At 39.6% G+C, this 14,894-nt stretch overlaps 1 protein-coding gene and 1 long non-coding RNA gene across 15 annotated transcripts in view; one reads left to right on the top strand and one right to left on the bottom strand.

Moving 5' to 3' along the window:
- The window catches only part of LOC140600235 (uncharacterized), a 90,474-nt gene that overhangs the window by 55,034 nt on the left and 20,546 nt on the right, over positions 1 to 14,894 (top strand). The window lies entirely within an intron of this gene.
- ACYP2 (acylphosphatase 2) overlaps positions 13,271 to 14,894 on the bottom strand; it is a 258,461-nt gene continuing 256,837 nt past the window's right edge. For all 10 annotated transcript variants that reach the window (XR_012003447.1, XR_012003448.1, XM_072768367.1 and 7 more), the window contains one exon: positions 13,271 to 13,710. Coding sequence is in view for 8 of the 10 variants with exons in the window: in XM_072768367.1 (XP_072624468.1) it covers positions 13,596 to 13,710 (115 nt within the window). In the remaining 2 variants the exon portion in view is untranslated. The remainder of the gene's footprint in view (positions 13,711 to 14,894) is intronic.

Below are 14,894 nucleotides of genomic sequence, written 5' to 3'. Positions count from 1 at the left end.
TTGGGACCACTTCTTAATGACATGACTTTGAGCAAGTTTTACCTTTCTGAACCTTAATTTCCTCATCAAAAAGTGGTAATAATTATTGTCCCTGTCTTCCTCATAGTGTTTTTGTGAGGCTAAAATGAGATGACCCATATGTACTGTCTGGCACATGTTTGGCTCAGCTACTTACCATCTGTCAGCATCACTATTAAAAAATAAATATCTTAAAAGTTGAGATTGTCTCATATTCCTCTCTTTGCACCAAACCCCATGTACAGTGCTTGGCATCTGACAGATTCTCAGTAGTTATTTCCTGAATAAATGGCAAAAATATCCAGTAAGTTTTATAGTCCCCATTCTTTGTTTGCCAGCCCACTGGTTTATCCCTGCTTCTGGAATTTTTCACTGAGAGTTATGGATACCAGAGATTGGACTCCTGGAATGTACTGAAATCTTGGTGTTTATGCAAGAAAGGTTGCATTTTTTAAATCAGACTGCATATTCTGGGGTGTATTTTTCAGCGCTCTTTTGGCTTTGGACTTGACACTCTCACAAGTCATGGATCTCTCTCTTTACACTGGCTCTGCTGATCTCACAGCTCCACAGTTTTGGGGTTTTTTGTTTGTTTGTTTTAAAGATTTTATTTATTCATGAGAGACACAGAGAGAGGCAGAGGGAGAAGCAGGCTCCATGCAGGGAGCCCAATGTGGGACTCGATCCCAGGGCTCCAGGAGCACGCCCTGGGCTGTGGCAGACACTTAACTGCTGAGCCACCCAGGCATCCCACCACAGGTCCACAGTTTAGATCATCTGGTCCAAACAGTATGTTTTACCATAAACCACCCTCATTTCTGCTTTACTTTTACCAACGGGTGGGATCATTGCATTAAAGGTCATGGCTCAGGAATGGTGTACTTCCTGTCGCCAAGATTTGGACAAACCAGAGTCTGTGTCAGCTGGTCTGGCCATTTCAGTGTCTGTTCTACCTGCAGCTGGAGGGAGCTGATGGAGCAGTCATCCATGATCATGCAGCTACTTAGAGAATAGAACTCAAGGGAAAGCACATTGGGAAGTAAGAGGGCTTGCTTTCACCTCCCACTCTAAATCAGTTTCTGTAATCTAGCTTTTATTTGTAGTCTACTTTTAGTCCATTGCTGAACTGGGTCCTTGTCCAGTTAATGAAATTACTACTTTGTTTACTATTTGGCTATCATTTCTTGTCTATATACTTCTTTGGCAAAGACTCCCAGAGATATGTCCAAAGCCATGTGCAAAACCAAATCCTTAACATCATTCTCCATCCAGTCCAAACTAGTTCACAAAAACTTTTTAGACAGCCACTGTAAGCATCTTTTTCTAAAGCTGGACCTTTTGCAGATTAAGAGAGGTAGCCTATTCTAATCTTGTCCTATTCACCCTGTTGATGAGGGAGAGATTCCAGCCCTACAGTTATGAGGATGGTTGAACACATGACACCTGACACTGGACAGCTGACACTGTCAATGGTTTACTAGTCACTTTTGCTTACAGCCACAGAGATAGACACCATGTCCTGCAGGGCCACATGGGAGTTCCATCAAGAACGGAATGAGGGCAGCCCCGGTGACCCAGCGGTTTGGTGCCGCCTTCAGCCCAGGGCGTGATCCTGGAGACCCTGGGATCAAGTCCCATGTCGGGCTCCCTACATGGAGCCTGCTTCTCCCTCTGCCTATCTCTCTCTCTCTCTCTGTCATGAATAAATAAAATCTTAAAAAAAAAAAAAAAAAAAAGAATGGAATGAACATCCAGAGGCTGTGAGGAGGCAGGCTTTGTAAGTGTCAAGAGGATGAGGTCACCCCTGGTTTCCACTGGGGAATGTGATTGGGTTGTTTGAATGATCTCGCAGGCTGGCAGGGAACTAAAACTTGATACTCAGAGATAAGCAGCAAGTGCATCTGGTCCCTTGGAAGCAAGGTTTTTGGCCAGAGGTCCTCTTCCGTAAGAGCAGGCTGGGAAAGCAAATTCACAGGCCATTTGAGCTCCTCCTGATTTCATCAAATGTCAAGGCAGCATGTAATATTGGGCCTTAATTTTTTTAGGATTAACACCATACAGGCCATCCTAACATAACATCATTCGCTCATCACTTTGGAATGTTACTCTAGATGGGTGTTTGTGGTCTTACTTTTGGTAAAATTGTGAGCTACACGGGGACAGCCAGCACTTCCAAGACCAGGCACTCTATGGTTTGGAAAGACATGATTAATAAATAAAATCTTAAAAAAAAAAAAAAAAAAAAAAAAGGGCAGCCCCGGTGGCGCAGTGGTTTAGTGCCACCTGTAGCCTGGGGTGTGATCCCGGAGACCCGGGATCGAGTCCCACGTCAAGCTCCCTGCATGGAGCCTGCTTCTCCCTCTGCTTGTGTCTCTGCCTCTCTCTCTCTCTCTCTCTCTCTCTCTGTCTGTCATGAATAAATAAAATCTTAAAAAAAAAAAAAGACATGATTGGCATTAAAATAACCTGTTCTGTCCTAGTCGAAGTGATATTTTCAAATTTAGTCCTACGAAGACCATTTAATACACTCAAGTTTTGTTCCTGGGTGTGGTTAGTTTTTTAAATGTAGCCAAACCTTTAGTCCTAAAGGCTGTGCTGGGTAGAATTTAAACTTGTATCAGTGAAGAGTTTGAACTCATGGCTGGCACCGTTGCCCACTTACCATCCTCCTCCTGCTGAATTAAAGCCCTGTGATGTGCCACGGATTGACAGCTCTACACATTTAGACTTACCCACGTTTGCTGACATTCGAGAAGAGCTAATGTGTTTTCTTTCCACTCTGTTTTCAAACAATGGGTAAAACAATAAAATGAATGGAACATGGGCATTCTTTTTAAAATCAGAGTTAAGCTAAGGCCTAAATACCAGAATGCTGAGGTCTCAAATGTATTATTCAGGCTGCGTATTTTAGGCACTAATGGGGCCCATTAAGAGGTCTTATTGTTGCTAAATTGAAGCAAATTGGTGTGAAGAAGGAAATGTGAGGAGGTTGCAGACAGATTGAAAGAATTTACAATATATCCCCTCAATTTTCTAAAAATCTAATATGAAATCTTTTATCCATCTCAATTTAAGTCCATTAAACTGATTGTATTTTCTACTTTATTAAAATATTTGTTAAATTCTACACAACCATAAACACAAAGCTCTTTCCCTTTTAACTGTGTTTTACAGTTAGACAAATGAAGTTTTCAAAATCTCGCTGATTTTGATATTGTCAGGGTAATCCATTATGTCTCTGAGACAGAATGCCTTTCTTGTACGTCTTACAAATAATCCAATCTAGATCTATCACAGAACAGAGGAAATACTGTTGTAAAAAAACGATTCATTTCACTTGCACATGAAAACTTGAACAGTTAAATTCAAATGAGATTTCCATTTACTCGACTCTTCATTGGCATAGAAATCCCTCTCCAGAGTTGAACACTGCTTTTAAGGATTAAGTGCTAACTTTCTTTCCCTACTGTTAGTTCTAAAAATTTTCTAGTGAAATCACCACTTATATAATTCCAAATTCGGGATTAGGAATTTGATGTACATGTTTTCAGTAGGGTTTTTTTTCATATTATAAAAGAATACATGCTCATTATAGAAAATTTTGGTAAACATAAAAAGTGCAATTTGACCTGCTAAAGACAACAACTGTTCACCTTCTGTGAATTTGTTTCCATTTTTCCTTCATTCAACCTAGAGGTGTGCTGTCTCATATGGTAGCCACTTGTAGCTGGGCCTCCCAAACCCCATTTGGTCTCCTCTTCAGCAATGCCTCCAGGCACGGTTTGCATTCCCTCTTCCTGCTCCTGCAGTCTGGAAATTGCCTCTAGGCAGAAAATAATGGCAACTACAGGGCTCACCTCAATTGTTTCCCTTTCCTCGGAGATCACTGTTCTGTAAGGCGTGTTGTCCAATGTCTAGAAACAGTTGTTTTTATTTTGTGCAGTGTTCTGGTTGTTTTCCATGGGAGGTTGTCATTATATCATGAATGATGGTGGAAGTTTTTGTCACCTTATTTTATGTGTCTCATAATCAATATATGGTTAGATTATGGGAGAAGTATTTATAGGGGAATTTAAAACATTTTTAAATATATTTTCATGAAGACAGAGTCGTCTGTCGTCTTAGTTTAAGCCTTGGAGGGAATATTTCTTTCTTTCTTTTTTTTTTTTTTTTTTTTAAGATTTTATTTATTCATGAGGGAGAGAGGGAGAGAGAGAGAGAGAGAGAGAGGAGCAGAGGGAGAAGCAGGCTCCATGCAGGGAGCCTGACAAGGGACTTGATCCTGGGTCTCCAGGATCAGGCCCTGGGCCGAAGGGGTGCTAAACCACTGATCCACCCAGGCTGCCCTTTTTTTCTATATTTAATTCAACAAATTAAATATAGCACTTACTATGGCTATGTGCTATTCTAGGTGCTACAGATACGGCAGGGTACAAACTTAGATAAATTCCTGCCCTAAGGTAGCTTCCATTGAGATAAAGACAATAAATAAAATATGGAATAATAGTTAGATGGTGATAGGCACCATGGAAAAAGAGAGACACAGATAGGAAGTTAAGGGAATGAGTGATAATTTAAATAGATGTTCAGGGAAAGGCTGGTTAACGAAGTGACATTTACCCAAAGACCCAGAGTGATATCTGTGGATGTCTGGGAGAAGAGCATTTAAGTCAGAGAAGATAGTAAGTGGAAGGGATGCAGAGGATGCCTGGAACTGGCAAGGAATAGCGAGAAGATCATGAGGCTGGAGCAGGTGAGCAAGGGGAAGAGCAGTAGGAGATGAGGCCAAAGACCTAGGAGGGGGGCAGATTGTATATGTTTGAAATACATTGTAACAGTTGTGGCTTTTACTTAAAGTAAAATAGATTGGAATCAGAAGATTTTAAGTCAAAGAGTGACATGACCTAACTTCTGTTTTAACGGTGCCACTCAATGCTATGTTGAGCATAGGCTGAGAGACAAAGGCAGGAGTGGGGAGTTCAGATAGGAGGCTATTAGAGCAATCATGGGCACTGGGATCAGGGGTGTCACCCTGGAATTAGTGAGATGTGGTTGGATTTGAACATATATTTTTTAGCTTTTTTTAAAAATATATTTTATTTATTCATGAGAGACAGAGAGGCAGAGACACAGGCAGAGGGGGAAGCGGGCTCCACACAGGAGCCTGATGTGGGACTTGATCCTGGACCTCTGGGATCACACCCTGAGCCGGAGGCAGATGCTCAAACACTGAGCCACCCAGGCGTCCCTTTTTTAGCTTTTTATTATGGAAAATATAAACATAGGAAAAAGTAAGGAATGGGCTAATGATCTCCGATGTGACTACTTTCGTAGTTGTCAGCTCATGTTTAATCTTGTTTCATCTATACCTCTAGTCACTTTCTGCCCCTCCTTTCCTCCTACTGGATTATTTTAAGCAAATTAAAGACATTTGAAGACACATCAGAGGAATGAAAGAGAAAAGCCAAGGATGACTGTCTTTTTCTAAGTCTTTGCCCTTGAGCACCTCAAAATGTGGTGTTGTCATCCTCAACAGAGATGAAGTCGTCTATAGGAGCACTGGGTGAAGTGGGGAGCCTGTTGGAGGAGTAAATTTGGAACTCAATTTGGGATATGAAAATTTGAGATGTCTTAAAAAGTTCAGGTGGCAATGTTGAGTAGGCTGTTACATGAACCCGAAATCAAGAGAATAAGCCCGAGAAGGAAATGTAAATTTTGGAGTTGTCTGCGTGCACATGACATTTAAAGTTACGAGATTAGAGGGACACCTGGGTGGCTCAGTTGGTTAAACATCTGCCTTCAGCTCAGGTCATGATCTCAGGGTCTCTCACATGTGGCTCCCTGCTCGGTGGGGAGCCTGCTTCTCCCCTTGCTGCTCCCTCTGCTTCTGTACTTTATTTCTCTCTGTGTCTCTGTCAAATTAATAAAATCTTTAAAGTTATGAGATTAGATAATATTGCCAAAGGAATGAGTATAGATTAAGAAGAAAAGATCTCCTAAGCTCTTGGGTTCTCCATTGAATGGTACAAGGTCAGAGAGAGGAAGAGAAATCACCAACGAAGACTGAAAAGGTGTAAATAACCAGGTCAGAGGGAAATCAAAAAAGTGTGATGTCCAGGAAGCCAAATGGAAAAAACTGCTGATGGGCTTAAGTAAGAGAAGACTAGAGAATTGAGCAGTGGAGTTAGCAACAATGAACAAAATCATTCAGGATAACAAGAGGAGCGCTGGTAGAAGGGAGGAGGAGCAAAAGCATGTTGGAAACAGATTCCAGAATGGAGAGACTGGATTACAGCAAGTATAGACGACTTTCTTGGAGGAGTAAATGGAAAGAGCTATGTGGTGGCAGAGGGAGGGGTCGAGCAGGAGAAATAATAGCATGTCTGTAGACTGATAGCAAAGATTGAATATTGAGTAGAAAACACAAATTGGTGGTGAGGTGTGAGAACTGCAAGAGCAGCTTCCTTGAGGGTACGGGATCCGGCATTGCCTTCTGGGGTGGTAGATGGCTTGTCTACAGTAATCAGCTGGAAGGTAGAGGAAGTACCTGGGTACCGGTGTGGGTAGTGGGACCTGGAACAGTGGGAGCTTCTGATGGAAACAGGAGGCAAAGCCACAGCTGGTATGGAAAGGACTAAGTATGACATCATCGTTTAGGAGGGTGGGGATGAGAGAACCCGAACAGTTGTTGGGCAGCAATTAGGTTCTTTGGGTGGTGAATGCCAAGGGCTCTGGTTTGTCTTAATAATTTTTTAGCCAGACTTCACGTCTGGGTCTCTTTACAGTAAATTTTGCTTAAAACTTAAGTCCTTGGGGATCCCTGGGTGGCTCAGCAGTTTAGCACCTGCCTTTGGCCCAGGGTGCGATCCTGGAGTCCTGGGATCGAGTCCCACATCGGGCTCCCGGCATGGAGCCTGCTTCTCCCTCTGCCTGTGTCTCTGCCTCTCTCTCTCTCTGTCTCTGTCTCTGTGTCTATCATGAATAAATAAATAAATCTTAAAAAAAAAACAACACTTAAGTCCTTCCTAGTATAACCTTATACTGTATACTTGGTAGCTAGCTCCTTCAACGCAAGAACGTTTTCTTCTATCATAACTGATTTTTTCCTTGTTTCAATTATTTCTGGCTTTTTTTTTTTTTTTTTTTTTTAAACCCTAAACTTCTTTTGATTTACCAGTGGGTCACGTAGGTGCTCGCTCTCCTCTAACCCACTCATTTTTCACTCTCACATTTTCTTTTTCATTGTTCTTTGTTTCCTGATGACCTTTTCAGATTTAATTCTCTACACCAGTGTTTCCAAAGCCTGCCTGGTTGTCAAAATCACCTGCAGGTATTTTTAAACAGGCAGATTCAGGGAAAAAAGCCATGGAAGATTCTGAATGAAAAGGCCTGTGTTGGGGCCTGGTAGTATGTGTGTTTAAAAGGCTTTCTGGGTAATTCTGATAATCAGCTGGGATTAGTGACCACAGCTCTAGTCACTGATGAAATTTGCCAGTTACTAATTCTAGAAAGGATTGCAATTCCCGTTCCCTTCTGGGTCTCCTACAGTCTGTCCACAGCTTCAGTGTGTGTGTGTGTGTGTGTGTGTGTGTGTGTGTGTGTGTGTGTGTGTGTGTGTGTGTGTATTGCCTGCTCTTCAGAACATGATTTTTACATCTCCGCCAATTTCCCTTAATCTTTATATTTTATTTTACTCTGTGCTTGTCCCCCTCCCCCTCAGCAGCTCCCTGCTCTTCTCTCAAAGATCAACTTTCATTACAAGCTGTCGAGGATGAAAGCACATGTTCCCTGAAATTTCTTTTCCTAAAATAACTTTTTGAGGTGTGTACTTCGCCTGACTCTAAAGGACCATGTTCCATTTACCTTGGCTGTGGTGCTTTTTTGGTAATTTTTTTTTTTTCTTTAAAGATTTTACTTATTTATTCATGAGAGACAGAGAGAGAGAGGCAGGCAGAGACACAGGCAGAGGGAGAAGGAGGCTCCATCCATGGATCAGGCCCGGGGCTGAAGGCAGGCACTAAACTGCTGAGCCACGCAGGCCTCCCAGCTCTTTTGGTAAATTTTAAGGGTAGTTTTGTTTACCGTTTATCTTTTAATGAGAGTTTGGGGGCACCTGGGTGGCTCAGCGGTTGAGTGTCTGCCTTTGGCTCAGGGTGTGATCCAGGGGTTCTGAGATCAAGTCCCACATCACGTTCCCCACAAGGAGCCTGCTTCTCCCTCTGCCTGTGTCTCTGCCTCTCTCTGTCTCTCTCATGAATAAATAAGATCTTTAAAAAAAACAAAGAGTTTGACTATATACTGGTATTTGCCAACAGAGGGTGGGTATCCCTCTCAAGTCTAAAGCCCTACAATGGTCAATCTCTCCCGATCCAATATTTTGTTGTTTTGCTATGAGTTTTCAAGGAGACTGAAATTTTTTAAATTATGAAATACACATTTGAAAGAATATTTAGAATAATTTATTACTAAGTTGAAATCATTAGCAAATGAATACATCAGAAGCTACCTGGCCTCGGTTCCATGCTGTAAGTAAAAAGGGACCACCCAGTGTGCCACTACCTATATACTTCTCTTTCCTGTGGACTATGGTTGAGAAGTTAGATTATCTCAGGTTGTGGAGAAAGAATGGTAGTTGGGATCAGAAAACAGAAGGGTTGATAATTCTTTTGTTATCTTAAAAAATAGTACCCCAAAAGTAGGATTTCTAGTCCATTTGTTCTGGGTGTTGTAGATATTGCATCTCAAAAACAGTGGTATATCGTGTCTACCTGTTTATGCCAGTTTCTTGGTGAATCATTGGAAGCATGTTGGTAATCCAGATTAATGTGCATTGAATTCAGTTAGAAATTGTCTTGATGCTTGAAAATGACCAAATGACTGACTATAATCCTTGCTCTTAATACTTGTTTTGAAACAGAAATTCTATTTCCAATACAGTTAATCTCTTGGAATCTTCTCTTTCCCTATGCGTTGCTAGTATTTGTAAAAAATGAGAAGCAGGGGGTGGGGGCAGCATCTGTTAGATCAGAGGCTTGTATTCACTGCTGCTTGCAGAGTCCATTGTGCCACCATGGGATATAAGACTAATACAAGAAAAACATAGTTTGAGGATAAAAGAAGTATCTTGGACATATAACCAAAAATGTATACAGACCTTTTAGCAGCAGAGAGAGCATAAATCATGTCTCTAAGAGAGGGGGAAAGCCCACCTTCTGGAGAAAAACCTGCTAATGAGATCACACAGTAACTAGACTTTTTAATTCTAAGGTTTAAAATTTTTATCAGACTTTGCTTTTATTCAAAACAATTTGAATAAGTGAAGAAAAGGAAAATGACCTCTTACACGTAAGTCTAAATGTCCAGTTAAAGATCTCCAAGGTATGTTTATAAAATACATTTTAATTAAGCCTCTAATTATATATTTGTAGTTCCTCTTGCATGTTTTTCAGTTTGGTAACATAGAAACAAAAAAACCACAGAAATCAATTTCAGAAATATTTTAGCTACCAAGGACCTTTATGGAGGCCACTGTGAAAAAAAGAATTTATTTCCAATAGTACTTTTCATAAATTATGCATGCTTCAGTGAAAGTGGCTAAAGGTAGAGTATCATGCCACACTGGCTTGACCATGAATTTAAGGTTAACGTGTGGTGGGTCACTTAGAAAAGAAGACCCCAGATACTAAATTCCATGTCATCTTGTTGTTTATTTTTGTTTCTTTGGAAGAAGATTCTTCTTAGATGTCTTAGGGAGAATCCTAATGCATAGAAGAGGAGAGAGCTCTTTTCTATGCATAGTGCTGCTCTGGTTGGAGCAGATATTGGGACCCTCAGCTGTCCATCTTTCACATCACCCTTTTCTACCTCTCCTGGCACCAACTTTTGGGAGGCCTCTGGCTTGCTGGAATCCCACAATAAGTCTCAATGTAGTTGAAATTCTTGACTTTGCAAATATATCTAGACATTACAGCTAATTAATGGATGGGGTTGGGCCCAGAATGAATTCCTATTTTCTACTGCACAAAGTTGCCTGTTTGCAGCTCCTGAAATTAGTTCTGGATAGAAAAATCTCTTCCCTTTAACTAAATAGTAGACATTCTTTGATATTTAAATTAATGGAGGCCAGAGAGAGCTATCATATGAAATGTATTTGTGAACTATATACCTTCCAAACACAGGCTCATTTTTGGAAGTAGATTTTGGTATTCTGTTGTGTCTAATTATGAGCTTAGAGATAGGTGGGGCTTCTCAAAAATGCCTTCAGTAGACAAAGTTAAAAATATTTAGTCAAAAATAGTGCCCCGCTTCCAGCACAGATTAGTGTGTGTGGCCGTGTCCCCTGCCCAACTCCCCCACCCACCCAAGTTGTCTTCCTTCAGTGCTTCCCTGCCCTTTGTTGAAGAAAGTAGCTACCCTGAAGCACAAGGATCCTTCAGGCTGCAGAGTAAATCCCTGAATTTAGAGATTTCCAGGGTCAAATGACACATTCTGTGTTTCTTCTCCAGTTCAGAAGCCTTTACCCTTCCTAATGGGAAAATCTCATGTCCCTCCCACGCCCAAGTTGCTTCTAAGGGCCCCACCTGGGTGCTTATAGTCTCTCTTAAGCATATGCCCTCCAGCCAAGAAGATTGTACTGAGCTTTAGTTCCTGAGCTAGCATTTTAAAAGACAGGCATCTTTATATGAATAAATAAATAGTGTTTAATATGTTTCTACAAATCATACCCCCAAATCTGAGGATATGGGCATGTGGGGTGTTAGGACACTTGGTTGATAATCAGCTTTTGCTTAATTTTTTTCCTTGGTTTTTAAAACGTCTAATCTGACAAACTAAACCTGTCGAGGCTTATTATCTAAAATATGTACATTCAAAATCCTTTGTATGAGTTCACGGTGGCAACTGTCATATCAAGTTTACCGGTAAGATGTATCACCTGGTCTCAAGAACCCCTTTTTAAAATTGTTTTACTGCGCAGCCTGGGTGGCTCAGTTTAGTGCCACCTTCAGCCCAGGGTGTGATCCTGGAGTCCTGGGATCAAGTCCCATGTCGGGCTCCCTGCATGGAGCCTGCATCTCCCTCTGCCTGTGTCTCCTTCTCTCTCTGTGTGTGTCTCTCATGAATAAATAAATAAATCTTTAAAAATAAAATTGTTTTACCTTTTTTCCCTCTTGCTTTCTACCCATTCGTGAACACCTACTTTTAATCATTATTTACAACATTTTTCATCCAGTAACAGAATTAGTTATGTGTTAATCACTAAGCAACCTTGACTAATGTGATTCACTTAGTGCATTTAGAAGATTGTGCCAGCAAAAAAAAAAAAAAAAAAAAAAAAAGATGATGGTACCAGCAAAGTACGATTTTCTTATAAGGAGGATATGGAGGTAATAAAAAGTGACATATTGGTGTCACTTCGGAGATGGTATTATTCTAAAATCACTTAGCCTTTCTCTTATGTGTAAAGAGATACAGATTTTGTTTCAGACTTGAGTGTGCAAGAAATGTCTATTTTGTTTTCTGTAAATCAAATCAAGCCTGTTTCAAGTCTCATCCTGAGAGGTGGAAAGTTAATTCTCAGTCTTCCCTGGGGTTTTCTATCCTCGTCTTGAAGGACCACATAAAGGATCTCATGCAAGGAGAGAATTCAGGAAAGACTTCCCTGATTTCTAGTCCATTCCAGTTACCAGGACTGCTGTCCAAGCCACCGTCTCCTGTAGCAGGATATTTTGTAGCACTTTTTGGGACAGGAATTTCACCTGGTACTGGGACTCCCTGGGCCTGGGATCCCATTTCTCTGGATGCTCTAGCTGCTTCCTCTTCAAATGGACCCATCCTACAGAGGCACCACTGGGGGGAAAAAAGATGCAGGTCTCTGTTTCTTTGGAAACCTACAGCCTTTGGTCCCTTTTCAAAATCTTGGATAATCTCCTCCTCCTCTTGGCTCTTAACACTTCTACTTCTCTTTTACCTGCTAAAGGCCTAGGGTTTATCTTTGTCCTCAACTCATAGCATCATGCCCTCTTTAAAATAAGATCTTGGAAGATAAGTTGTTTTCAGAAAAAAAAAGTTGTTTTCAGGAGACTAGCACCAAAGCCTTCCCTGAGCTTAGGGAACACAAAGGCTTTTCTATCTTCCTTCAACAAAGAGTAGGGAAATAAGAGCAAAATTCAAATGAGTATCACAATAGAGTCTCCTATATAATATTTGACACGTATAATAATTTACATGATGATATTAGAGTAATAGGAAAGTTCTTTATTCCTTTAAGTATGTTTGGAAAGCTTAAAAAATATTTGTCATTCGCTGATGTTGTGTTGCCTTACATATATTTGGTATCAACATTACCGTTATCCATAGAGTTAACCTTTCAAAGGAATGTAAGCCCCATTTTATTTCCTTTTTCTCAATTCTAATCTTGCAGTAGGTGAAGGAGAAAGGCCTGAAGTCATTCTCCATGCTATGGAAAGGAGCAATGGAGATTGGCTACATAGCCAGAATGGTGGTTTCTAATGTGTATTCCTAGGGGATGTGCAATTGTGCAAGGCAGACAAGATGCAGGAGAACAAGTGAGACCAGCTGTGTAGGGATCCCGGGATCTCCATGCCTATTTCCCAACATCCCAGTTGTGCTTTTTTACTTACTTTTTGTATTCCATGTAATACTTTGTTTAAATGAAGGATTCCATTGCTATAAAAATTAGGAAATCATTGAAGGATATATGCATGTATATACCTATAACATTTGAAACTCCCCAGCACTTGGAGTTAAAGATCTTCCTTTTTCAATAGTATAATTCTATGGTGTAGAAATGAACATTCCCCTTGAACTATTCTGTTGATGAATTAATTACTATTTACATGTGAAAATTCCCAAATGATAGCTTAAGGTTAGGGGATAGTATAATTTATTTAGACTCTCAGTTCCTTTTCTGGTTTATAGGACATCCATTGTAGATAGTTGTTGGCATAAATCTTGCTGCTTGTTATACTGAAATCGTTCACTTATCAGTTCCATCACTCACCTCCCTATACAGAAAAATACGGTTCATAGAAAGCATTAACTAGTATTAACCTATATACTGAATTGTGTCTCAACCAGGATTTTAAAAATTAACTCTTTATTGATACTATTTTATGGTTATATTGATCATCATACATTTATATCTATTGGTTCTTCATATTAAACAAATTACTCAACTAAAATAACAAATTATTATGCAGAAGGTTTTAGAATTCATTTCAGAAAACAATACTTAATTTTTAAATTATGAGCTTTATTTTATGCCTAGCCAAATGACATGTTTGCTAGGACATTCATCAAAGATTTCATGAGACACAAGTTTAAATATTCATATTAAATGTTTTGTAATGACATTTATAATGTTAAGTTTTTACTTTTTAAAAACATAGTTGAGTAAAACTATTTCAGTGTCAGACATTTTTAGTAACACATACTGTGTTGTAGCTTTCAGAACAGAGTTCCTTTTTTAACTTACTCTGCTACTAATATTCTAGTACATAGACTTAAGAATATATAGAGTTTGTTGTGCAATGTAAGCATTAAAATTTTTACTTCTATTAGTATCGGATACTAAAATTCGAGTATTCAACTTTAGAGATGGTTTTTTCATTAGAAAAGTTCGTGCGGTCGATGCGAGAACTGGGACTTCCAACCTTGCTCAGCCAGGACATCCTACAAAAAATAAACAAATAAAACTTAGCATACAGCATACACATGGACTAGCTGAAACGCTCCCACTCTAGGTCACAATGGGGGTTTACTAAGTAATTTTTGCATTTAATGTGAAATACAAATTTTTTGTTGTTGTATACATCATATATACTCATGTATCAGAGTACCAGAGAATTTAATCCATAATTAAATATGGACAAAGAAAAGCTAGTATCAAATTAAGCACAGTAAACTGATGACTTCATATTATTCCCTCCCAAACATCCAAAGCCATTATAATCTAGCTTTTATACATAGAAGGATTGTAAGCATACAAAGTAGTAATAAAAACAATTCACCATTTTTTTTCTCAATACTCAGCACATGGTAGATGGTGTATACATACATATATATTTGTGTAGACTGAGAGAAAATGAAAAAATGTATAAAATGAAATTAGATGAACATATTTTCTTATCTATACAAAAGCCATTTCTTACTACATATATTATCAAAGTGACTATATTTAAAGGGACAAGTTAAATGCTCTGAAACTATTTTTCTGCTTCTGTAGTGTGATTTTTTTTTAAAATATTTTATTTATTTATTCATGATAGCCACAGAGAGAGAGAGGCAGAGACACAGGCAGAGGGAGAAGCAGGCTCCCTGCAGGGAGCCCGACGTGGGACTCAATCCTGGGACTCCAGGATCACGCCCTGGCCCAAAGGCAGGTGCTAAACCGCTGAGCCACCCAGGGATCTCCATGGTTTTCTTTATTAGCAATCTGTGTGTCTCATTTAATGCATTTGGATACTTCTCTGAGATGCTTCCTATACAATTCAGGCTTATTTTAATATTGTTGACATTTCAGATATTACTGTTAAAGATCTTCCAGAATCTACCTATTAATAATTAGTTGAGATGACACATTAAGTGGGACGATGGGTAAACAATAAAAGCAGTTTTATACAAGTGACGGCTGTTATGCCAGCATTGTTGTAGAAGTAGTCGACAAGTTCACTGGTATCCCCAAAGTTCTTGCAAGTTACGAAGCTGGTGCCATGCACAGCTGTGTAATATAAGTAACAATCTCATATAACCTTGAATTAAAAATGTTTTGTAGGCTAAAGTCTGATTTGCTGAAAATTACTCTTCATCAGGTTAGACAAGAATTCCTATGACTCAAATTGGAATTGTGCTATTTT

The sequence above is a fragment of the Canis lupus genome, chromosome 11 (assembly GCF_048164855.1).
Source record: "Canis lupus baileyi chromosome 11, mCanLup2.hap1, whole genome shotgun sequence".
In the NCBI taxonomy this organism is placed as follows: Eukaryota; Metazoa; Chordata; class Mammalia; order Carnivora; family Canidae; genus Canis; species Canis lupus.
This window is presented reverse-complemented; position numbering and strand designations above follow the sequence as displayed.